This window comes from Nicotiana tomentosiformis, chromosome 2 (assembly GCF_000390325.3).
Source record: "Nicotiana tomentosiformis chromosome 2, ASM39032v3, whole genome shotgun sequence".
Classification (NCBI taxonomy): domain Eukaryota; kingdom Viridiplantae; phylum Streptophyta; class Magnoliopsida; order Solanales; family Solanaceae; genus Nicotiana; species Nicotiana tomentosiformis.
In genome coordinates, this window is record NC_090813.1 from 180,731,274 (window position 1) to 180,757,339 (window position 26,066).

General features: G+C 35.8%; 2 protein-coding genes across 2 annotated transcripts; both read left to right on the forward strand.

The window, feature by feature from the left end:
• Nucleotides 1-7,727: 7,727 nt before the first annotated feature.
• On the forward strand, nucleotides 7,728-11,130 carry LOC104087979 (tubulin beta-8 chain-like). Its single transcript, XM_009592579.4, has 3 exons — nucleotides 7,728-8,225; nucleotides 9,437-9,706; nucleotides 10,262-11,130. Exons 1-3 carry the CDS (start codon nucleotides 7,832-7,834, stop codon nucleotides 10,933-10,935), a joined length of 1,338 nt encoding a protein of 445 aa, XP_009590874.1. The 5' UTR covers nucleotides 7,728-7,831; the 3' UTR covers nucleotides 10,936-11,130.
• A 3,233-nt stretch (nucleotides 11,131-14,363) lies between these two features.
• Nucleotides 14,364-16,248, forward strand: LOC104087977 (uncharacterized). The gene is made up of 3 exons (XM_009592578.4): nucleotides 14,364-14,495; nucleotides 14,736-15,068; nucleotides 15,774-16,248. Exons 1-3 carry the CDS (start codon nucleotides 14,438-14,440, stop codon nucleotides 16,022-16,024), a joined length of 642 nt encoding a protein of 213 aa, XP_009590873.1. The 5' UTR covers nucleotides 14,364-14,437; the 3' UTR covers nucleotides 16,025-16,248.
• The last annotated feature ends 9,818 nt before the right edge of the window (nucleotides 16,249-26,066 follow it).

Consider the following 26,066-nt stretch of genomic DNA (forward strand, 5'->3'; position numbering starts at 1 on the left):
GACATGTAAATTTTAGTTTTGGTTTGAGACATAATTGTGGATTAGTTATGACTTACAGAGATTGAGATCGAGGATGGCTCGAGTAAGGAAATTTTTGAATACGGGTTACATTGCACTTTATAGAAATTTAAAAATCATGGAATGATTAAGTGGTTATTTTAAGGAATGTAGTGCGCACGAAGTATGAATGTTTTTGGTGATATTAAGGCAGGGTTACTTCTTTGAGTATTGATTTTGCTAAAGGAGCACATGTCTTTCGGCCTGTTTGGGGAGGAGCAAATTAGATTTGAGCATAGTGGATGACTCTCGAGAGGGTTCTAATGGGCTCAAAATGTATATGTGGCAATTGAAATTTTTTCAAATTTGTATATCATTATAATTGTTTACTTACATTAGATGGTATCGAGACGTGCGGTAATTCTGTTTGACTATGGATTCTACATTTCAGTATAAGAAAAGAAAGAGGAACAATTTTAAATTCACATAAGGTATTTTCAGAGTGAGTGTTATGGTTATGGTATTTATGGAGGTGCTTAAGAAGAATACAGTGGCTTATGGGCCATAGGGGTGGGGTGGTTTATGTTAGGATGTCTTGTAGTGAGATTTGGGTAAGGATAGTAGTGTTCAAACAATAAGAAATGTCAACTTGTGGGTAATTTAGAAGAAACTCGGAGAAAATAGGACAAATGGGTAACATGATGGATCAATATGGTAATGGCATGCTCGATTATTTTGGGTTTTTCTGATGAGGTGTGACTTTACAGATGTTTTGTGGCAATACTCTTAGACTTGGCAACCTGTGTGGCTTGGTCGAGTTAGAGGAATTCAGTTCTGATAGCTTGGTTATATTCAAACGGATTTCAAAGTGTTGTTGATATTTTCTACCATGGTTTGAGCTGGATATTTTCTGCCGGTGTGAGAAATGTGTTATGTATTGTGATTTTCTCCTGGAAAGAAGCAAGAGAAAGGTTTCTAACTAATAATGTATGTAATTTGCTGGTGACTCAGAGTTTATAATGAGATTCTCGTGCTTATCACATGATAGATGTGGTATGTTGTGCGGGATTTAGATTTACATGCACAAGGTGGCAGTTTATTATTGAAAGGAAGATCACGAATTTTGGACAGAATGGTTAGTTTCAGATATTTATATGAATGTTATAACAGCTTGGTAATCCATGAGGAGGGTGCGCATTTCAAAAGGCGCATTGTGTTTAGACTTACGGATGTTCATTGGTATTGTGGTACTCAACTGGTTGATAGATTGCCGATATTCAAATTATTGATATATGGCATAAAAGAATTATGAAAGTTTTTCTTGTGGGATGATCATGCATGAAAGATGTGTTAGTTATTCGAGTGCTGGAGTTGGGATCAGTTACGGTAGTTCATGTATTCTATGAATTTGGAGACTGGAGTTCTCCGAAGCGTATGGTTTCAGGGTTGCAGCATGTTTGAGGTGAGCGTTTTATTTATACTCAGTGGAGGCACTAGTTGCGCTAATTATTTGCGATAGCTATGTGCTATGAGTGCGCATATATGCGAGGTTTGAGACCATGTGCGGGTATTAGAGCAAGTATTCATACTCGGAAGAATGCTTAAGTTATGATATGCCTAGAGTTGACTGTTAAGCATAAATTTATAACATTTTTCGTATTCGTACCTTTGTTGAGAACTATCTGGGCTATACTTGAGGTTACAAAGAGGTTGATTCCCTAAATAAACTAGGTAGTTACTAATTATGCGTTAACCTGCTAATTTGAGCTGTGATAGCGCACTTTGCACATGCCTACTCTATGACGTGTTATTTATACTAGTCCAGGAGCATGTGAATTCGACTTCATTTATCATATACACGTGTACTTATTTGATTGCTCATGTATGATATGCTTGGACTGGAGGCATGTGACCATGCCGGGCAGATTATATTATTGGCACGTGAATTGTCCGTGCGGATCCATATACTGATATTATTGGCACGTGAGTTATCCGTGTGGATCCATATACTGATATTATTGGCTTGTGAGGTATCCGTGCGGATTCATATACTGATATTATTGGCACGTGAGTTGTCTATGCGGGTCCAAATATTGATACTATAGCACGTGAGTTATTCGTGCGAGTGATGATAATGTGAGCTCTAGAAGAGCTGGTTACTCTTATTAAATTTGTGTGTCTTGATCCTACTTTATATAATGAGCTTATAGCATTGCAGTTGTGATGGTGTTTGTGGAACTTGTAATATTGTTCTCTACTTTGAGACATCTTCCATTTTGGGTACAAGGTTGCGCAGTTGTGGCTTGAGTTGTATTGGTGTGGCATGTCAGTGGGATAGTTGTGTTTAATAATATATGGTCATTGGACCTAGAATGAGTACTATCAGGTTTGATTACAGTATATTCGAAAGGATAATATTGAAAGTCAGCTTAGAAAGTGATTATGGTTCTGGTTCGAGAGAGCTCCATGACTTGTTGATCTAATAAATGGTTATGAGATTCCGTGTGTTTCTTTAAATATCAGTAGTGTACGAAGGTTTTGCAACGAGGTTTGGCTTGATATGGGGTTTAATACTATTACCGGGTTAGTTTGGAGTAGTTACTGTGAAAAAAAATGGTGCTGCGAGCATGCGAGTTGTGTAGTATGTTAAGTGGTTATATGAGGTTATGGCTAAGGCTTAATACAACTTATTAAGACTCAAACAACGTGTAGATGTGAGATTCGGGCCTTGAAAAGAAATTTTTGGATGTTGGAAATTGGACTCCATGGTTAATGGGCTAAGGCTAAATTAGTGATTTTCAGTTATGTGGTGTTGTCAGACATATATGGTATAGGGTGACGTGGGATCACCCCCGGGTATGTGCGTGGTAAGGTGGAATAGTGATTTGAAGGTTTAGGTATAACTTTTGGCACGTTCGAGGACGAACGTATGTTTAAGTGGGGGAGAATGTAACAACTCGACTTGTTGTTTTGAACATATATGCTCCTTTCGACAATTTAAAGTCCTGAACAGCTTCGTAAGATGTACTATGACTTGTGAATTGTCGGCTTTGGTTTTCGGATGATTCAGAATTTAATTGAAAGAACAATCCTTGTTTAGAAGCTTAAATGAAAAGAGTGGACCGATTTGATTTTTTTGTGCAAACGACTCCAGAATGGAGTTTTGATGGTTCCAATAGCTCCGTATGGTAATTTATGATGTGGGAGCATGTCTGAAAAATTATTTGGAAGCCCGTAGTTAAATTAGGCTTGAAATGGCTAGAATAGAAATTTAAGTTTGGATGTTTGACCGGAGAGTTGACTTTATTGACATCGGACTCGGATTGAGATTTTCGAAAATTGAAATAGCTCTATTATGTCATTTATGACTTGTGTGCCAAATTTAAAGTCATTCCGAATTCATTTAAAAGTTTCGGCACGAGTTTTGTAAATTGAAAAGTTTGAAACTCATAAGTTTAAATCGAGGTGTGAATTGTAATTTCGATATTGTTTGATGTGATTTGAAGCCTCGAGTACATCCGTATTATATTACGGGACTTGTTGGTATATTTGAACGGGATCCCGAGTGGCTTGGGTGAGTTTTGAGTAAGTCCGGGCATTTCGACACTCTGATGTTGTTTTGGAACGTTGGAAGTGCGGACCACACAATTTCATGTGCTGAGGCATTTTTTTGAGTGTTGTTAGAGATGAAAGGTGCTGCAGCAGAGGAAAAATGCGGATCGCACAATTTTGTCTGCGGCCGCACTTTAGGGTGTTCTGCAAGTTCGCTGGTCTGACTTCGGAAGCTTATATCTTTTGATCCACAAGGAATTTGGAGATGATTCAAAAACGAAAATTGTAGCCCTTCGTGTCTAGTTTCAAAAAAGGTAAAGAAATCATTATTTGGATATCTGTAGAGAAGGTTATGACCAATTTACTGAAGTCTGGTAGTGAAGAGGTTGTGAAGTGCGGCCGCACAAGTTTTAGTGCGACCGCAGAACTTGGAAATGTGCGACCGCACGAGGAAATGTGCGGACCGCACATTGGGAGGTCAGGGGGTGTAGTATATAACCGAGGCCTAGGGTATTATTTTATTTTTGGGACCTAGAGAGCTCGCTTTTTCGTGGGTTTTTCAAGAAGTTCATCGGGGTAAGTGATTCTAACTCGGATTTGGTTAACATACATGAATATATCATTGTTTTCAATATTTAATCAGTTTTTTTAGATGAAAATTTGGGAAAAATTGTAGAAATTTCATAAAATGAATTTTTGGGATTTGAATACCGATTTAGAGTCGGATTTGAGTAAAATTAGTATGGTTGAACTCATAATTGAATAGGTTGTCGGATTTTATAACTTTTGTCGGGTTTTGAGACGTGGGCCCCGGGGGTAATTTTTTAGTGTAATTTCGGATTTTGTGAAAAAATATCAGTATTTTGATATGGAATTAATTCCTATAATTGCGTGGACTGAATCAAATTAATTGTGACTAGATACGAGGCTTTCGGAGATCAATTCTCTAGGTAAGGGCATAACAGAGTGAGAAATTACACGGTTTGAGGTAAGTAACACTTCTAAACTTAGTTTTGAGGGTATGAATCCCTGAATTGGTGTTATATGAATTGTTTGGAGGTGACACCCACGATAGTTGACGAGCGTGTGGACGTGCACCATTGAAACTGTGACTTGAATAAATTCTATGAAGTTGTAAAAATTAAAGAATCATGTTATTATCTAAACATTTCCCACGTGTTAGAGAAATTGAGTTGAGACTCTTATTAAAGATCATGTTTAGGCTACGTGCCGATATTTTGGGACTCATGGGGCCGTGCTGCTGTTAAATTAATTATTTTAAAATATACATTTCATACTCAATCATGCTCATCCATTGTGAGGATATTTATGGGATCGGGCTGCACGTCGCAGCAGGCCTTTTAGGCTTTACTATTATATGGATCGGGGTTGCCCGCTTGGAGCAGACCTTATTGGCTTTATTATTATATGGATCGGGGCTGCCCACCTGCTGCAGGCCTTATTGGCTTTATTATTATATGGATCAGGGCTGCCCCATGCAGTAGGCCTTATAGGCTTTACTATTTTATGGATCGGGGTTGCCCGCCTACAGCAGGCATTATAGGCTTTATTATTATACGGATCGGGACTGCCCGACCGCAGTAGGCCATATTGGCTTTATATCACGCTTGGGCTGAAGGAGCCCCTCCGGAGTCTGTACACACCCTCAGAGAGCGTATATATATATATATATATATATATATATATATATATATATATATATTTGGGATGGACTTCCGAGTGCATGGACTTGCCTTATTTATTTATATTGTGATGAATTTTCCCTGGACATGGATCTTGTCTGTATCATTTACATGTGGGGGTAAATTACCCCAAGGCTGGATTGGCCTTATACGGTACTGAGGGACTGATTGTCAGTCGATATGAATATATATACGAGATGGAATATCCCTGGGATAGATTGGCCATAGACAGTACTGGGTGACCGAATGATTTGTGACCAGTAGTACAAGAAGTCTTTCCATTAAGATGTCACATTCCTCATATCATGCAGTATTGATCTATTTTTCTTGTATTGAATTTAACGGTTGAACTTGAAAGCATGCATACATTTCTGTACCATTATTTATGTATTGGACTGTACCTGCGGAGCTCGTCACTACTTTTAGCCGAGAGGTTAGTCTTGTTACTTATTGAGTTGGTTGTACTCATACTACACTCTGCACCTCGTGTTCAGATCCAGGTGCTCCCGGATACGACGACTGCTAGATTTCAGAGTTATTTCTATTGGAGATTATCAAGGTAGCTGCTTGACGTCCGCATACTTGATTCCCTTCCTGTTTAGTTATTGTATTGTTCTATATTTCAGACAGTGATTTTTATTAGTTAGACTTTGTATTCATTTAAACGCTCATGTACTCAGTGACACCGGGTTTTGAGAGTGTTTATATTTTTATTTGTGAGATTTCTTCCGTTGAATTTGATTATTATGTTTTCAAATTTAAAAGATATGGTGGTTCATTGGGATTGTCGGCTTGCCTAGTATTGAGTTAAACGCCATCACAACAGGTGAGATTTTGGATCGTGACAAAAATAGACGGTTGAAAAAGGGTAGGAGTGTATTGGGAATAGTGGCTATAACTTATCAATAAATTAAGAGTAAAGACTATTTCGGGTTCATGAAATATAAACTAATAAAATTTTGAGTGGTCATAGATGATCGTTTTATCGTTTTCTCAAACTAATTCCTTCTTAGACAGGCACATATAATTTCGGTAGCTCAAGACGGTAAAAGATTCCTGAGTTGCTATTTCAATTCAAGCTGAGCCCCTTTCTATTGTATATTATTCAATTTAATGAAAGTAGACAATTGAAGAATAAGGTGATAATGTCTAACAAACACGAACAGCACAATTAATATTATTCAAATAATATACGAAGCAACTCAATCTTAAGAAGAGTATTAAGCAAAATAAAGAAATAAATACATTAAATTATAAGAATAAAATAAAAATCGATGGAAAGGTAAATAGCATATATCAAAAGTAATTCTACTAGGGGTATCAATGGTTTGGTTCAACCGATTATTTTATAAAATTTGTACCATACCAATTTTTCGGTTATTCTATTATGTATAACCAAACTTAGACTTTTAGAAATCGTACCATCATGTCGGTATCAGTACGGTTCGATAATTTTTCGGTATTTTCTTAAATATCATTTAAAAGTCACAAGTAGAAGCAGAATGCAATAACATATGTACTTTTATAGGACTTAACAAAACTCTCTAGATATTTTTACTATTTAAAGGGTGATCAATTAAGAAAGCATAAAAGAAGACTAGAGTATAGATCCATCAAACTAAGCAAAGACAAAGAGAATATAAATCACACGAGTGAAAAAATATTAAGCAAGTTGGAACTCAAGAATAAAATCTATAGACGATTAAATTAAATATTCAAAAATATAAATTTAAATCATATGAAAGAAAATATATTTAATACATTGTAGTTTGCTATTCATAATCACTAGAATACCTTGTGTCTTACTAGTAAATATGTTGGAAATAGTTTAGTTCAATAAGAGTAGTATAATAGGTTTAGGAATTTGGATGTTGAGTTTAATTACTTGTTGCTTTGTAACCGTTTTCATAATTCCAATGCCTAAGGAAAAATTTAATGTTTTACTATTTTTAAACTTAATATATAAATATATTTTTCCCATGAAATACTATTCGATACGACTCAGTATTTTTTCGGTTTACTTTCATAAAATAAAAAATCTACCATAATTATTGGTACAGTTATAGATTTATATAAAAATCGATGATTTTATTAAAAAAATCTAAAAATCGATTCGGTGCGGTACAGTTCGATCGGTTTTAGTCGATTTTTAAATATCCTTTTGACACCCCTAATTCTGATAACTAAACGTAAAATTAAAATAATCCCTTTTCATTCACGTCCAATTCAAGTTTTCAATTATACCCAAGTTACAAATCGATCTGAAATATATTTCATTACATAAACAAGAATTTTAAAAGAATATTATTTCAAATTTAATTTTTCACTTTTCACAAACTAAACCGTAGATTATGTACCGCTTACACATAACGTCTTCAAATTGTACCACCCACCCACTTGTCCGGACTAAATTTTCCCACCACTCAAATATTTCAAATTTCAAAAACCACAACCCACCTCCCCCCAAAACAACCCTTACTATATAAACTCCTCATTACCCCTTTTTCTCCTCTCACACAAAAAATCCACCAACTATCCTCTCTCTTTCTCCTCCCTCCTTCGAACGAAACCCTAATAAAATGCGTGAAATCCTCCATATTCAAGGTGGCCAATGCGGCAACCAAATTGGGGCCAAGTTCTGGGAGGTTGTGTGCGCGGAACACGGGATTGATTCCACCGGCGCGTACCATGGGGAATCGGATATCCAACTTGAGAGGGTAAATGTCTATTATAATGAGGCGAGTTGTGGGCGTTTCGTACCTCGTGCTGTTCTTATGGATTTAGAGCCTGGTACTATGGACAGTGTTAGATCTGGGCCTTATGGTCAGATTTTTAGGCCTGATAACTTTGTTTTCGGTCAGTCTGGTGCTGGGAATAATTGGGCTAAGGGTCATTACACTGAGGGCGCTGAGTTGATTGATTCGGTTCTCGATGTTGTTCGTAAAGAAGCTGAGAATTGTGATTGTCTACAAGGTGCTTGTTAAAATGTTTATTCGTATTTTATTCTTGTGAATTTTACTGTCTTGTTCATTTGAGAATATTAAGATTGTGATTGCCTACAATGTGTTTGTTAAAATGTTTATGCGTATTTTTAATTTATTAAACTGTGGATATTGTTTTTCTTTTATTATTGTAAGTTTTATTTAGAAGCTTTAAATTTTGTGATTGCCTACAAGGTGTTTGTTTGAGTGCTTATGCATATTTTGATTTACTAATTGTTGGATCGGTTTTGGTTACAGAAGTTCTGTGATTCTATTTATTGAGAAGCTGAAAACTGTGAGTTGCCCACGAGGCTTTTGTTTAAATGTTTATGCATATCCTGATTTGTTAACTTGTCTATTGTTTTAATATCACAAGTTCTATTATTTCCTTAATTGAGATGCTGGAAATTGTAATTTTCTGTTAGCTTTTTGTTTAAATGTCTAACATATCCTGGTTTGTTCATTCATGGTGATTGTTTACAGTATTCTAAGTTTTATGGTTTTATTCATCTGAGAAGCAGAAATTTTGATGGCCTATGAGGTGTATGTTTAAATTTTTATCCACATGTTGATGTATCTATTCATGATGATTGTTTTTTAATACTATAAGTCAATTATATTTATTCTTTTCAGATGTGCTTGTATTTTCCCTTTGATGCATGAGCATAGTCTATGTTGTTGCCATTACCTTAGTCTATGTACCGTGTTTTGTTTGGGGTTTTTCCTAGTTAAGGACCTATATGTTCATGTAAGGATAATTGAGATTTCTAGCTATAGAGAGACCAAATTTGCTTTAAAAGACAAACTGTGTAACGTTGAATGAATGAGTGGTCATTAACCTGAGGGTCCTAAGTTGGTTGTATTTGTTCTGGATGTTGTGTACAAAGGAGCTGATAGTTGTGATTGCTGAAAGGTGTTTTCTAGACGCTTTATGCATATCATGATCTATTAACTTGTGGGATTGGTTTCATCATCAGATGTTCAGTTTTATTTATTTGGTTACGTGCTTGATACCTCCACTCCCCCACCTCCCCTTTTTTTTTTTAATCGTTTGACATATTCGTGTAACATTGTTGTTTATATGTGGAAGTTCTATTGTTTTATTCATTTGAGATGTGCTTGAGACTTTTTCCTTTTTTTCTTTTTATATGTACACATGGTCATACATGCACCGTTGTTGCTTATATGTGGAATTGTATGCAGGGTTTCAGGTGTGCCATTCCCTGGGAGGAGGGACTGGGTCTGGAATGGGGACACTTCTCATTTCAAAGATAAGAGAGGAATACCCAGACAGGATGATGCTAACATTCTCTGTTTTCCCATCTCCAAAGGTCTCGGACACTGTTGTAGAGCCTTACAATGCGACATTGTCTGTTCATCAGCTTGTGGAGAATGCAGATGAGTGCATGGTTCTTGATAATGAGGCACTCTATGACATTTGTTTCCGTACCCTCAAACTTACAACTCCTAGCTGTAAGTATCCTCGATTCATACGGATGGCATTGGTCGAAATTTTCTAGGGGTTTATTTCAACATGAGACAACTTTGAGACATGAAAGGTGTTTCAGGGTGTCTGATGAACTAATTTTCTCATTAGGGCCAATAGCCTCCCCTGCAATGTGGCCATTGTTATTTATGTTTTCGGTCTTATTTTCTAAAATCTAACCTTACTCAATCTTTTATGGATTGAGAATGAGGAATCTGAATACCTGGTATCTCAATAACATTACTATTTATAAACAACTGAGAAATCATGGCCATCCTTGAGATGGAAACAAAACATTATGTGTTTCATCACCTGGTTATTTTGTAAATCTTTTCTCTCTTTAATTTGCATCCATAAACTAAATTTTATGTATTTGCTTAGCCAACCCCAACTCATTTGAGATTGAGGCATGGTTGGTTGGTTGTTTTTGCTTAGCAACAATATTGACCAGTCAATATGAAAATGCTTTATGCTGTGGATTGTTTGTTCTGCAGCTTCTTTGAAAATTTTCCCTTGCTGATGGTGCCTTTGTTTTCTAACAGTTGGTGATCTGAATCACTTAATATCTGCAACCATGTCCGGAGTTACTTGCTGCCTCAGATTCCCTGGCCAGCTTAACTCTGATCTGCGGAAACTTGCTGTGAATCTCATTCCTTTCCCCCGTCTTCACTTTTTCATGGTTGGGTTTGCTCCACTTACCTCACGTGGTTCACAACAGTACCGAGCTTTATCTGTCCCTGAGCTCACTCAGCAAATGTGGGATGCAAAGAACATGATGTGTGCTGCTGACCCTAGGCATGGCCGCTATTTGACAGCATCAGCTATGTTTAGGGGGAAGATGAGCACCAAGGAAGTTGATGAGCAGATGCTTAATGTGCAGAACAAAAATTCTTCCTACTTCGTTGAGTGGATCCCCAACAATGTCAAATCAACTGTCTGTGATATTCCACCAACTGGTCTGAAGATGGCATCAACTTTCATTGGAAACTCAACATCAATTCAAGAGATGTTCCGTCGTGTCAGCGAGCAATTCACAGCCATGTTTAGGAGGAAGGCTTTCTTGCACTGGTACACTGGGGAAGGAATGGACGAGATGGAGTTCACTGAGGCAGAGAGTAACATGAATGATCTGGTCTCAGAGTACCAGCAGTACCAAGATGCAGTAGCAGATGAGGATGAAGGATATGAGGAGGAAGAAGAAGCATATCATGACTAGTGAGCTAATAATACTGGGAAATCTTATCTTATATTTTAAGCAATAGTTCCTTTCAACTGTGGATGTAACCTCAACTACCATACCAGTAGAGGAGATGAACTTTCGTAGTGAAGAGAAAGCGACTAACCTGTATTTTTGTTGAACTTGTCACTATCCTTTAATTGCAAATTGAATATTTTGTTGGTTATGCTAAAATATCTGTGATTAGTTAATGAGAAAGCATGTTGTAGTTGGTATATACTCCTAATACCTATATAATGTCCAGTAGATTGACTTTGACTTGTGATTATCACGGTTATATACATAATACATAAAATGTTAGACACAGATACAATCGCTTTTATCTTGTGATATAACTTTCGTGTGTCAATTGATCTAGTTATTTGACTTCTAGTTTGCCAATAGGTATTCGTTAAGGTTTACCAACTGCAATGAGTGCCTGCACAAGAATTCTAGTATTAAAATATAGATTAAATATAATGAATCATCTAAAAGTTTGAATATTTGGCTCGAACATATCGAATAGAAAATGAGATTCCAGTTTGTAACGTCACTTAGTGCATCTGGAAGTAAAAGAAAGGCACATGGCAATTGGATGATCCGCTGAATTGTCCTCATCGAAACAACGGAAGAAAACAAATCCATTTCACCTGTTTAAAAAATGGATTAATTATAATGAATCATCTAAGTACTGAATATTTGAATTGAGCAAAACAAATACGAATTATTTTATACCGTCGTTTGAGATTATCGTTGATTGAATGGACTGAGTAACTTCGGTTTTTAAGTCAATCTTTTGTGTTTGTGTGTGTGTATAATACAAATAATTCTTCAAGAAAATAGAAAAATGAGATTCCTTTATGCAACTTCACTGAGTGAATTTTGGAAAATAAAAGAAAGACACAACACATGGCAATTGGTATTTCCGCAAAATTGTCCTCAATGAAATAAGGGAAGAAAACAAATCCAACACACCATTCTGCAGGCTCTATATTTGAACAAGAAAAGGTCTCCATTCGGCTGACTATGCAAAGACAAATCACTTCCACACTGCCAAATTCCAAACATAACAACAATCAAAATTAACCAAAAATCATAATGAATCTAATCTTTATACACGGATCAAAATACTTAAAAAAATTTAAGATCAAATTATGTAAAAGTCAATTACATTGTAGTTTTCAAATCTGTAAATTTTATTTCAAAAAATTTTAAAATATTATGTCTGAATTCGCGATCAAAATTAAGAATTTTAACTCTCAAAATCCGAACATATCACATAAATTGAGAAGGAAAAAGTATTCTTTTATGAAAAAGTATCACCGGTTGGATAGAAAGTACATACTAACTTGTAACCGCAGGTGCGGTATTGAGGGGTCTGGTGGAAGACCGTAAAAGCGATAGTTGGGCCGCACCTGCGGAACCGCAGGAGCGGTCAAGTGACCGTAGGTGCGGAAGTCGGGGCTGGGCAGTGTCTTCTTTAAAATGAGAATTTGGCTCTATCTCATTTCATTTCACCCATGAGAGCCGATTTTGGAGTGCCATCTTCATCAATCATAATGGGGTAAGTGCTTTCTTCACAATTTTGAGTTAAATACATGAGTTTATATGGATTTAGACATGAAAAATTGTAGAAATTTAGAATTTTGAAGAAAAATTTAGAAATTGATATTTTTGGAATTTGACCACGAATTTGGGTAAGGAATTGAGAACAAATTATATATTTGAGTTCGTAATGCTATGGGCAATTTTTATCTTCAAAACAAATTTCGAAATCCGGGTACGTGGGCCCGAGGGTAATTTTATCGACTTTCCGAGCGGAGTTGGGAATTGTTGTAAATTGAATTGTTGTGAGTATTAGAGTATATTTTTATGGGTTTGCACATTTATTGACTAGTTTGGAGCGTTGGACATCAATTTGAATTGTTGGAAAGGCTTGGGAGCCGGTTATGGAACTTCGGAGCGAGGTAAGTCTCCTTTCTAACCTTGTAAGAGGGAATTAACCCCATAGGTGAATTAAATCAATACGTGCTTCTATTTGTGGGGGTTACGTACGCACGAGGTGACGAGAGTCCGTGTGTAGCTACTATTATGCTTAAGTCCGGGTACTCTAGGACCCAAAGCATGCTATATTTGCGATATTTGTAACCTTATGGTCAATTTAAATTACTTAAATTATATCGAACTTGGTAAATAAATTTTAAAAAGGTTAAACATCATTTTCTTGACTGTTAGAAGAGGATTTGCCATTTTGTTGGATAATTGCTCTTTAATGAATTATTGAGTGACTGTTTGAATGTGTTTATCTTTTGAGGAACGGGCCGAACACCTCGACAGATTAAATAGATGCATCTATGGTTCGCGCCGTTCGACCCTCCGGCAGTGCCAAATTTAATATTATGTTGGATCGGGCCGTACGACCTCGGCATGATTTGCGCATGACATAATTGATTGTTTTGGAATTATTGATAATTGATATGGCCTCATTGGCCGGAGATATAAATTGTTAAAAGATGAAAATAAATTTGAAAATCCCCTATTAACAAAAACATTATTTACCTGCTTCATGTTACCGAGGTACAACTGCCTTATAAATCCATAATTCATCATACTATCGGTATATTATTGTTGGCCATAGTAAGCGTCCGAGTCGCCCCCTCGTCACTACTTCTTCGAGGTTAGGCGGGATACTTACTGGGTACGCGTTGATTTACGTACTCATACTACACTTGTTGAACATTTTTTGTGCAGGTGCATATATGTCTAGCAGTCTTGCGGGCGCAGAGGTGTGGTAAATGCGGAGACTTAGGTGAGCTGCATTTCCATCTACGATACGTAGCCAGCAGAGTCCCCTTCAGAGTTACTTATGTATTTTCCTGTCTAATTTGTATTCTGGACATGTGTTGTATTTTATTTTATCTTCCTAGTTGATGCTCATGCACTTATGACACCGGGTTCTGGAATGATTATGGGATATTTAGTATTGAAATTGGAAAATATTATTATTATTATTCTTAAAGTTCGTTTGTTATTAGTTAAATTGAAGCAAATTTATATTTTCAAAAACACTAAAATGAGAATTTAATTAACTATTTAGTATTAGCTTGTCTGATAGTGGTGTCTGACGCCATCACAACCTTTAATGGATTTTGGTTCGTGACAAATGGTATCACGGGTAAATCTCTAAAACCGCTACATGTCTTAGACCCAAACCTATTTACAAACTGAATTGTGACAATTAAGCGGCACTATTTATACAAAATCCAATGCAAAGGCACTAGCAATATACTACAACCATTTAAAAAAATACTGGCAATTTAAAAATTATTCGCTATATCAGTGTGTAACTTATATCCAAAACTAATTTTATAATGGCTTCCAGGACTCATGTAACTCCTGCCTATATAAGCACCCGTTTTTCTTCCATTTCTCTCATCAGAAAATTCTCCTCTTGCATTCTCTACTTTCCCTAACAAGAAAGCCTTTTCTTCTTTTACCAAATATGGAGCTCACTATCTTCCTTGTTTTCTCACTTCTCATCCATGGAGCTCTTGGTAATGGTATGTACTCTTCTTTTATACGTATCTTATATATATATATATATATATATATATATATATATATATATATAAAATTAAAGTAGGACTGACCAAACAAGAAGGGTTGCTCAGATGGTGTCGTGGGTTTGACCATGATTGAATAATAAAAAATTACATATATCATGTTTCCTAAATAACAACCCTACTTCAAATTCACTGACTTAAAATCCTGTAATTCGTATTATTGTATGAAAAATGCAGGAGAAATTGTATGTGAAGATTTGTCAGTAGGAAAGTGTGCCTACTCAGTTGCTTCCTCAGGGAAAAGATGCACTTTGGAGACTTATGAATCAAGTGAGGGAACAAGAGGATACCAATGCAAGACCTCAGAGGTAGTAGTGGCTATTAATGGAATAGCAAATTGGATTGAAAGTGATGAGTGCATAAGTGCTTGTGGAGCTAATAGAGACTCTGTTGGCATTTCTTCTGATTATCTTCTTGAATCAAGTTTCACCTCTAAGCTTTGCTCCCAAGAATGTTACCAAAAGTGCCCAAACATTGTTGATCTTTACTACAACTTGGCTTTGGGAGAAGGTATTCCATTTCATAACTTTCAAAGTCTTTAACTTCTATATAGTATTAGAAGGTTTACACTATCCGATCACCTAAAAAATAATTACTCTTTTCTCGCTCCTCAAGAAAGATGGCTAGAAACTTCCTATTAGGAACGACTTCCTTTCAGGTTGTGTTGTTACAAACCAGACTGTTCTACTAGGGCAGGGGAGACGGATAACTAATCTAATACAGTACAACTATGATCGGGCAATAGCGCAGATAAGATCAGACTGAATGTGTGAATGATATGGTAACCGTCGATAATAAGTGAGATTAGTAATCTACCAGAATAAAACAGGTAACTTGTTCTATCATGTTAAAATACACCGATAGTGTAAAGGAACTTTTAAACATTGACAGTGTTAAAGAACTTTTACAGCATCTCTGGTTATAAGATAACTACGAGAAACTTGCTACAAGCGGTTAAAATATGGGCTAAAACCTTTAACTTTTAGCAAATTTTGGTAATAAAGCTATACATTTCCTTCTTGTTTAAGTAACAAAAAACATTGCCCTGAGTTACAAACGTTATTTTAACATTAAATTGTCTCATGGCTCTGAGGATACAACTAATAATGGATGTTTAAAATTCAACCTGCAACGTAATCGAGTTTGAATGTCTTGATTAACTATCAATTGGCTATTTATGTAAAGATACCTATAATATTTCGTGCTTTGTGGCAGGGGTATATTTGCCAGCATTTTGTAAGGGGAAAAAATTAAACGGACGCCGTGAAATGAGCCAAATCCAAAGTTCAGGTGCAGCGTTGGCACCAGCCTCCGACGGATATGGTGGCGGATATGGCCGTCAATTGACTGAAGGCCCCGCCGCCAGTACTGGATACGGCAGCGGATATGGCCGTCAGTCGAGTGAAGGCCCTGCCGCAAGTCCTGCCATCACATTCGATGATATGGAGGCTGTTGCTCCTTGGTGATTCTGAAGTAATGTACCATTTCTGATAATCAAGTCTTCTCCAGTTGCATTATAATGTGGCCATATTACTTAGGAGTTCATGTTGCTTTGTTCAAATTTTCCTTATTGTTGTTTGCTTTTACTTACAAAATAATCTAGAGATATTTGGGGATTATTTTACTTTTGTTGTCATATCATCTACTTATATATGAATTTTTATTATTAATCTGATCCATTTTCACTTTTTTTTTTCTTTTTCTTATCAATGAATGGAAGTTATGCATGAAATAATACAAATAATGTAGAAGTAAATAAAGATTGATACAGCAAATAGACCGGCCTCCTCATCATATTAAAGGAACGCGGCTCTGTATGAGGTTCATATAGTAGGATGTGCTAAGGCTCAACACCTCCATGTAACCTTCTTGCCCCTTGTCTCGAACTAAATGAAAGGCTTAATCGATCATCAAAATTTCTTTTAAAATTAAATTTTGAGTTAATATATAAAAACACACACTAAACTGTAATCGCTTTGCGAGTTTCATGCCTAAATTATGTGTTGCTTTTATTGTCCCCATGAACTACAAATTTTCAAGGTTGAAAGTTGTACTTCTTAGATTTTAGGAGGTTATTAACCTTGAAAAGCTATAGTTCTGGGGCTTCTTAATTCTGATCTGTAACTTGACACCGTGTATGCATAAGAAGTTGCATTTGTCTAAATACGTATTAATTCCCATATCATCACTACTTAATTACATGACATTGTAAAGAACTTTACATGATTAGTGTTGTTTTATCTATTAACATGTTAATTAATAGTACTATTAATATAAGTTTACCAATTAGTACGTATTATATAAAAAAATATCTTATAAGTAACATAATTCTGTAGAAATTATTTTTGCACTACTTAAAACTCTCATTCAATATTTTCTTTTCCTATTAAGTGCTAGTGGTTAATACTACTAGTGGTGTGTTGATGTTACTATTATAAGCATCTGTCCAAATTTAGGCAACTTCCTAATTGTACGCATTTAAACCATCCCTCCCTTTCCAACCCCCGCCAAAAGAAGAAAAATAAAGAAAAATGGTCAATAATGGATATTTTCCTCTTTATTCCCCCACTTCCTTTTTTTTCTTGTGGTCCTTCATTACGTACTAAGATTCTCTTAATTCTTTTGAAATCTTAACACAATTATACATATGCATGTTATTTTAATTTAAGTTGTTGGGTGAATAACTATTTAAGTTAATTCGTCAATTCTTTTTCCATAAACATTGCAATATATAGGCCCATTTCGTCCAAGTTATAGTGTCCAATTTGGGATCATATGTGCGTCTCTTGTGAAAACATAGATTTTAAGGAAAATTAGAGGTAAATGTTTCTAATAAAGGATAAATTTCTTTAAGTGTTTGTAAAGACGGATTCAAGATTTTAAGTGATCTAGGTTCTATCGTCAAAAAATTTAGTATGAACTTATTGTACGTCTCAAATTTTGTATACATATCTAATATATGTTGAAATGTTAATCGTTTTTCATAAAATATTAAATATTGGTTCGAACCAATCTGGAACCGAAAAGGTAAATCCGCCGGTGTATGTATAATAAAAATTCCGAAGGAAAAAGAAAAGGAATAAAGTTAAAAAAAGGAGGTAGGAAATAGTGTACAACGTGATGATGTGCAATTCACATTACACTAAGCTTCTTAAGATAGTAGCCACATGAAAAAAGTTGTCTATAACCATAACAAAATTCAGAAAATTTACTTATCCAATTATGATCACTTTCTCTGTTTCACTTTAAGAAAGTATTTGAATGAGTACGAAAGTTAGGAACCTTTGAAACTTCTAATTCTACATGTGCCATAATATTTTTGTTGCTATAAAATCATATCACTGAGAATATAATAAAAATTTAAAGTTAGATTATTTAAAAAATAGTAATATATGATTCTTTGTTAAACTTACTAAAAAAACAAAAGAATATCATATGAAATAGAGAAATAACTCCTAAATCACATCAATAATTACTTGTATTGTTTTGTATATTCATCTACTATCCGAAATTTATTGACTCGAATAATTGAGATTCGCACCGCATGAAATCATTAAAAGGAGAATCGCTCCTTATCAAGGGTTTCTTCATTCCCAAAGTTTGAATCCGAGATGTTTGGTTTAGGATGAATGAATCACATCCATATACCATCACATCCCTAAGTGTTAATAATTTATTGTAACAAATGCCTTTACAAAATATTAATTAGAAAAATAATTTACCTTATATATATATTATTAGGTCAGCCAAATAATTTTTACATATAATCCTCCATAAAAAATAAATTTACAATTTTTTTTTAAAATAAACAAAAATGCAAATTATTTACTACAATAGATAAATATGATTTGATAATGCAAAAACTCTTTAAACCGTCATATTAGTTAAACTCTAAGGGGTGTTTGGTATATGAGATACGGACAATAATTCGGGGATCAAGTTTAGGATTAAATTTATCCCATATTTGGCTTGGGGTGTTAGTCAATTTCGGAATAATTTTTATACTAAAATGGTGAGATTAGTTATCCCATATAGAAGGTGGGATAACTATCCCATGGGATATCCCACCATTGTACCAAACTGGTTGAGATAAGTTATCTCATGATTAATTATCCCAGGATTAGTTATTCCGAAATTATTATCTCACCTTTCCATAGAGATAAAAATAATACTACAATCCCAGGATAACTAATCTCGAAATCCTAACCAAGCATGGGATAAAGTCATCTCAAATTTAATCCTAGGATTAATTATCCCTTATCCTCGTACCAAACAGGCCCTAATGGGTCGTTTCGTATGATGGATAAGCAAAAATAATATTGGGATAAAATTTAGTACTGTCTTATCTCTTGTTTGGTTACTAATACTAGAATAAGTTATTCCAAGATTAAAAATAGCCGGGATAACTTATACCTGCCAGAAGGTAGAATAGTAATCCCAGGATAAAGCAGTAAAATTGACAATCTCAAGATTACTACAACATACTAAATATTTTATAAAAAATAATACTAGGATAACTAACCCAGTATAACTAATTTCAGCATAACTTGTCTTTAAATCAAACGACCCCTAAGCAGTGGCAGAGCCACCTTATAGGAAGGGGTGTTAAATGACACCCCTTCGCGAAAAAAATATACTGTATATGTAGGTAAAAAATAAATTTTATATATATATATATATATATATATACACACTATGTATTGACTCCCCTCAATTTCCTGATATGTTTAGTTTTATATATTTTGACAATCTTTAACCAAAATTTTGGCTCCCCCACTTTCCCCGAGAAAAAGTGGAGAAAACAAATGATATTTTTATGTTCCTAAGACTGAGCAGACACTTTTGGCAATTCCCCTTCACATAAGGGTCCCTCCCCTCTCATTCTGTCCCTTGTGCACCACAGGAAAAGGAAACAGTATGTACTCCATATAGCTCTTTTTTCGGGTCCGGAATCAAAATGTGGTTCTTTTGGAATCAAATAATCAAAATATGTGAAAATTTTTTTGGTGACAATAATATATATAACGCCCTTTTAAAAGGCGCTATACCTTAACAGCCGTTTGCCCAGTTAAGTATAGCGCCCTTTTAAAAGACGTTATATATATAAAGCCCTTTTGAAAGGTACTATGTTTATTATGTGGGCCCACCAATAATTATTAAGGGCTTAACTGACATAACAATAATTTAATTGGGTATAACGCCCATATTTAAGGCGCTATACGTCAAATAATTGTACCCCCCAGACTGGTTTTTGCCTTATTTAAAGAGGTTAAGGATTTTGTAAAAATTCATTCATAAATATTGTCAAGTCTTCTGAAATATTTCTTCGTTAAGTTATTTTGTATTTTGTCATAATGTCTGAAGAGCGAAAAATTAGGGTTTCATTATATTGGGGGGAGAGGGAGGTTGTGGTGGCGAATAACTTAGTAAGCTATCGTTTATCTCCACAGTGTCATGTAAGTTGACACTTACAATGGAGTACAATACATTGGTATCATTGTTATGTAAAACAATGAGTGTGAGCAAACATTTGGTGAATATTAAAGTAACCAGAAGATATCCATATTCTGTTACTCCGCAAGGGGTTGCTTGTTATGCAGAGTTTAACATCGAAGATGATGAAACTCTGAGAGATTTTTTGAGGACTCCGGATGAATACATGGAATTTCTTGTGATAAAAATATTGGAAATGTACGTCAAGGCTGAAGACGTTTGCAATAATGAGGTTGCGCAAAGTAGGGATATCCCTCAGTCATCGAATGGTTATTTTAGAGCAGTTTTAGCCGAACATGTTCCGGCTGAAAGAGTTTGGCTTGATCTAAACTTATCTCCACGAGCGAATGAGGAGCGAGGAAATAATTTCTCCCCTAGTTTATATAATCCACAAGCCGAGTGGTAAACTTCAATTTTTCTTTGTGTTATGATATTTATTTTTGATGTATTGAATTTGTATTAATACTCATATATTCCACAGGGGGGTACCGATCAGATATGAATTTTACAAGTTATGAACCAATGCTCAATTAGAATATGCCTAGTTTTGGTGTGCTGGATCATGGTGGTCCATCCGAGAGTCATCACCAACAGGATAATGTCCATCATAAGATGTCAACACATTATGATTTGTAAGTGAAGTGATAAAGCTATATGTAAAGTTTGGATCAATTTGAGTAACTCATTATTTTGTTGGTTGTGCAGTGAAAACGAGCAACTTGAAGGTCATGTCCTTACTCAATTGCCCGAAGACGATATATTTAATCGGGATCTGGCAGATGCGCAGAGTCAGAAAGAGAATAGTAATTATGACAACAATGCCGATGAGTCTGGAGATGACACACCCTTCCCTGATGAGGGTGATGAGGAGGAGGAAGAGAATGCTGAACTTGATTTGACGAGGGAGCATGCTTGTGATGACCCAAAATGTCATCTTTAAATTTAATAATTAATTTTGTATTCTAAGACCTTGAAAAGCACTATTTATCATTCCTCGACTTGCGTGCGCAGTACGTAAAATTTTCCGGATAGTTTTCAGGTGAAAAATGAATTAAAATGTGAATTAGAGCTTTAAAACTCAACTGAGTTGACTTTGGTCAATATTTTGAACAAACGGACTCGGATAAGTATTTTGACAGTTCCGGTAGGTCCGTATCATTATTTGGGACTTAGTCGTATGTCCGGAATTAACTTCCGAAGTCCCTACCCCGAGATATGAAATTTTGATGAAAAATTTAAAGTTTAAGTTCAAATAGTGACCGGATATCGAATTATGTGCAAATGACCCCGGAATAGAATTTTGATGATTCCAACAATTCCGTATGGTGATTTTGGATTTAGGAGCGTGATCGGAATTTTATTTGAAAGTCCGTAGTGGAATTAGGCTTGAAATACCGAAAGTTGAATTTTTGAGAAGTTTGACCGAGAGGTTGACCTTTTGATATCGGGGTCGAAATCCGATTCTGAAAATTTTCATAAATCCATTATGTCATTTATGACTTGTGTGCAAAATTTGAGGTCAATCGGAATTGATTTGATATGTTTCGGCGCAAAATATAGAAGTTGGAAGATTTGAAAACTCATAATTCGATTCGATGCGCGATTCGTAATTCCAGCGTTGTTTGGCATGATTTGAAGCCTCAACTAAGTTCATATTGTATTTTGGGACATGTTGGTATATTTGGTTAAGGTCCCGAGGGCCTCGGGTGAATTTCGGAAGGTTAACGGAATGGATTTCGGACAAAAAGGAACTGCTGGAATATTTCTGCTGCAGAAGCTATTTTTGGACAGCAACCGGTGCAATCGCAGAGCTGATTTTGGAAGCTTATATCTCGAAGTCTATAAGGAATATGAACATTATAAAAACATGAAAGTTGTAGCCCTTTGATTCTAGTTTCCAGAATGATAAACCATTTATCATTCAGACATTTATACAAAATGTTATGATCGATTGACTGAAGCTGGTACTGCAGATTTTGGCTACAGCAGTGTGCATCGCCAGAAATTTCTGCTGCACAGGGCTGACTTTGGGAGCTTATATCTCGCAATCTATAAGGAGTTGGGCGATGATAAAAACATGAAAGTTGTAATACTTTGTATCTAGTTTGCAGAACTTTAAACCGTTTGGCAGTTAGAGTTGAGTACAAGAAGTTATGATTGATACACTATAGGCTGTCGAGAAAGAGTATGATGTTTTCAACATAAGCATGTAATGATCCAAAAGTCCATTTTTAGTTCTAGAGATCGAAATTCGATTTTGAGACTTTCGACATTTTGATAATGAATTATAGGAGTGATTTGGAAAGTTTGGTCTAATTTCATCAAGTTGCGATTGAGTTTTAAGCGCGAAATATGAGTTAATTATTTAACGAGCGAAATTGGTATCACATTGAGCAAATGAGCTCCGAATTGAGTTTCGATTGAACGAATGTGTTTGTAGTTTTATTTGTGACTCATAGGAACAAGAATCGTCGAATTCTGAGTTCGTATGATGGAGTTAGAGCCTTTTTAGTGAAATAAAACTACTGGTGTAAATAGTCCTGGTGTGCACCTTTAGCGACCAGATGTGATACTTTTAGCGATGGGATTGGACTTTTAGCGAACGGAATAGTGTTTTTGGGGCAAAAACTTAAGGACCAAAAATGGTCATTTCCTTCATTTCGTTTTGGAGTTTTGGAGAATAGTTCTTGGGCGATATTGAGGATTTTTTCAAGACTTCAACTTGGGTAAGTGTCCTATATCTAAATGTGATTATATTTCATAAATTCATGATCATATTCATCATTAATTTCGGATTTAAATGGAAGAAATCAAGATTTTTGCAAAATCTTCCAAAAACGAAAATTTAAGATTTGGAGGTCGAGTTGTTATCGGATTTTGGTAAAATTAGTATCGATGGACTCGTAATTGAATGGGTTGTCGGATTTTATAAGTTTCGCCGGATTCCGAGATGTGGGCCCCACGGGCAAATTTTGAGCTAATTTCGGATTTTAATAAAAATATAATATTTTCTTATGAAATTGATTACTATAATTTTTGTTGACTGTATCGAATTAATTATGACTAGATACGAGTCGATCGGAGTCGAAAATTCGAGGAAAAAGCATAATACTTGATTAAATTGGAGCAAGTCGAGGTAAGTGACTTGTCTAACCTTGTGTGGGGGAAATTTTCCCTAGGATTGGTATTGATGTGATTATTGAAATGTGTTGAAAGTCGTGTGCACGAGGTGACGAGTGTGTACACGGTCTAAATTGCGAAAGATTGTATTTTTAAATTGTGTAGATCAATGTTGCACATTTATTAAATTATTTTATCTTGTTATATTCTTCATCATTGATCTGAGATATATACTTCAAATTTGTTTGATCTTTTCTTACTAATTATTTTACCTGTTTAGTTGAAACTTAGTTTCTTTTATTCTGTGTATTATTTGAAGGTTGATTTTTTTAAAATTAAATATTATTAATATGAAGTATTTGACATTTTTAAACTTGATATTGAAGCAACGTAGTAAAGATTTTGAAATATTATTTTCCTAAATTATTTACTCCTGAATATTTTTATACTCATTGTGAGGGAGCTGTGAGCTCTTTATTGTGGAAAACTATTATTGATGATTTATTTTGGCATGAGCCATGAGCTCTTTATTGTGAAAAAATATTGTTGTTGAATTATTTTGGCAAGTTAAATTATTTGAGCACTTGAGGTGCAAATTGTGATATATTGTGATATTGATACGCATGCGGTGGTATAAGGTCTGGGTGTTGAAATGCATGCGGTGAGATAAGGGTGGCTTGATACGCGTGGCTAGTAGGGGAACTACTAGAAGTCATGCGGTGTGATAAGGGTGGCTAAAACGCGGGATGCTATTTGGGAAAAAAAGTATTTTCTTTAAATAAATTGTGAAGGCTCCCGCGGTGATATAAGGAAATGAGATATTGTGAATTTATTTATGATTTGGGACTACAAGGCGGTACCTCGGGAGTGCCCTTGTTGATATTGATTTATGGCCATAGTTGCTTTCGATTAATTGTTGTGATTTTCATAAAGTTGAAGGAAATTCTGTTTTGATTCCACGAGATATTATTTGTAATTATTTGATGTCATTAAATGTGACATACTATTTGATTCATTTCCAATGTCATTTTATTTTACTACATTGATAAATATTTTACCATGCCATTATTATATTCCAGTAGTGCCTCACCTGACCTCGTCACTACTCTACCGAGGTTAGGCTTGGCACTTACTGGGTACCGCTGTGGTGTACTCATACTACGCTTCTGCACATCTTTTTGTGCAGATCCAGGTACATTTTACCAGCCTAGACGTCAGTGAGTTACCTGCGCACGGAGACTTCGAGGTATATCTGCCAGCGTCCGCAGACTTCGGAGTCCCCTTCTATCATTTTATGTTTCTTCCTTATATTTTATTTAGACCTTGACATATAGATACATTGAGAATAAATTCTTAGAAACTTGTGACTTATTTCTATCGGGTTTTGGGAGTTGAAATTGTTTGAATTGTAGTTTATTTATTTTTGATATTTATTATTATTCTGCATTGATAGGCTTACCTAGTCTTAGAGACTAGGTGCCATCACGACATCCTACGGAGGGAATTTGGGGTCGTGACAAGTTGGTATCAGGGCACTAGGTTCATAGGTGTTATGAGTCACAAGCAGGTTTAGTAGAGTCTTGTGGATCGGTACGGAGACGTCTGTACTTATCTTCGGGAGGCTATGGAACTGTTAGGAAAATATTCACTTTCTTGATTCCTTATCGTGCGGCATTGATTTAGCGTGAAACATATATCTCATATTCCTTTGTATCCACTCGTGTATGACATTGCGCACTCAATATCAGTTGTGTGTCGACGGTTCGTGATGCCGCAGATAGACTACGAGGGAGCCAGAGATGCTCAAACATTTCCTTAACGTGTGGTTCCGACTGAAGATGTGGGCGTATTGAGAGATCACCTAGTGAATCATGTGCGGGGTACAACGGACATTGGCGTCTGGTTGATTTATACAAGCTGTGAAGATTATTATTATGGATTATCGGACGTTGTTACCTATGACTTCGCGTTGAGTAGGGGGAGTCCACTACCAATGGGTGGATTGCGAGGTCATGTATTATATCAATTTTGGCCTGAAATGTATATATGTGGTACTGAAAGGTTCCTTAAAATTTACACATGTTTAAGACCTGAGATTTTGTAGAGGATAAGGTTGGGACTTGCGGTATGTCCGCCTCCTTAATAATCCTATACTTCAATAGAAAAGGAGTTATAGAAACAACTCTAAATTTGTAGAAGGTCTACTCAGCGTGGACATCACTGTTGCGGATTTTGGAGTGCTTCGGAGTAAGTATAGTTGTTGACGAGATTCTGGACTATGTGGTTCGTGCCAAGATTTGTCTGTATGGAGCTCTACTTTTGTGATCGTTGTGTATAAATAGGGGTAAGGGTTACCCCAAAGAAGAATCAAAGAGTATGTTAAGAAATGGGTCAGCTCAACAGTGTTGAGTCAGCATAACAAAAGAAGAAATTTGCCTTGGGAGAGATAATTCTCCACCAGTGTTCGTGGTAAGCCTATGAAGAGGGCAGACCAGCCAATGCAACACCGCCCACTTGGCTCAGGCAGTCGTCCAGCCCAGTCCACACATCGGATTACTCGGGGTGCTCTAGTAAGTTCTTTTAATGCACCACCGATATGAGTTCCTACAATGGTTATTCCAGTTATCTGGCACAAACTCAATATGAGCAGCCTAACCCGCAAATAGGTTATTATGAATATGGTGATACTGGAACATCAGGAGAAAAATTTCCCAAACTTGGGAGAGACTTATTTCATTAAATCACTCAGGCTACGTGCCCCATTGCAGTTACTACACCACCCACACGACCAGTTAGGGGTGGAGGACAGACGGGTAAAAGGCGTCCTAGAGGTGAAGACCCAGCCATTGATATATTTCTTTTATGGTATGGCAGAGGTCGCTACATCAGTTGATG

Bases quoted from the DNA above. Each gene is read 5' to 3' on its own strand.
- LOC104087979 (XM_009592579.4), top strand. From the start codon at position 7,832: ATGCGTGAAATCCTCCATATTCAAGGTGGCCAATGCGGCAACCAAATT. The intron at 8,226-9,436 runs GTGCTTGTTAAA...AATTGTATGCAG, and splicing joins GAATTGTGATTGTCTACAAG to GGTTTCAGGTGTGCCATTCC. The intron at 9,707-10,261 runs GTAAGTATCCTC...GTTTTCTAACAG, and splicing joins CAAACTTACAACTCCTAGCT to TTGGTGATCTGAATCACTTA.
- LOC104087977 (XM_009592578.4), top strand. From the start codon at position 14,438: ATGGAGCTCACTATCTTCCTTGTTTTCTCACTTCTCATCCATGGAGCT. The intron at 14,496-14,735 runs GTATGTACTCTT...TGAAAAATGCAG, and splicing joins CCATGGAGCTCTTGGTAATG to GAGAAATTGTATGTGAAGAT. The intron at 15,069-15,773 runs GTATTCCATTTC...GCTTTGTGGCAG, and splicing joins CAACTTGGCTTTGGGAGAAG to GGGTATATTTGCCAGCATTT.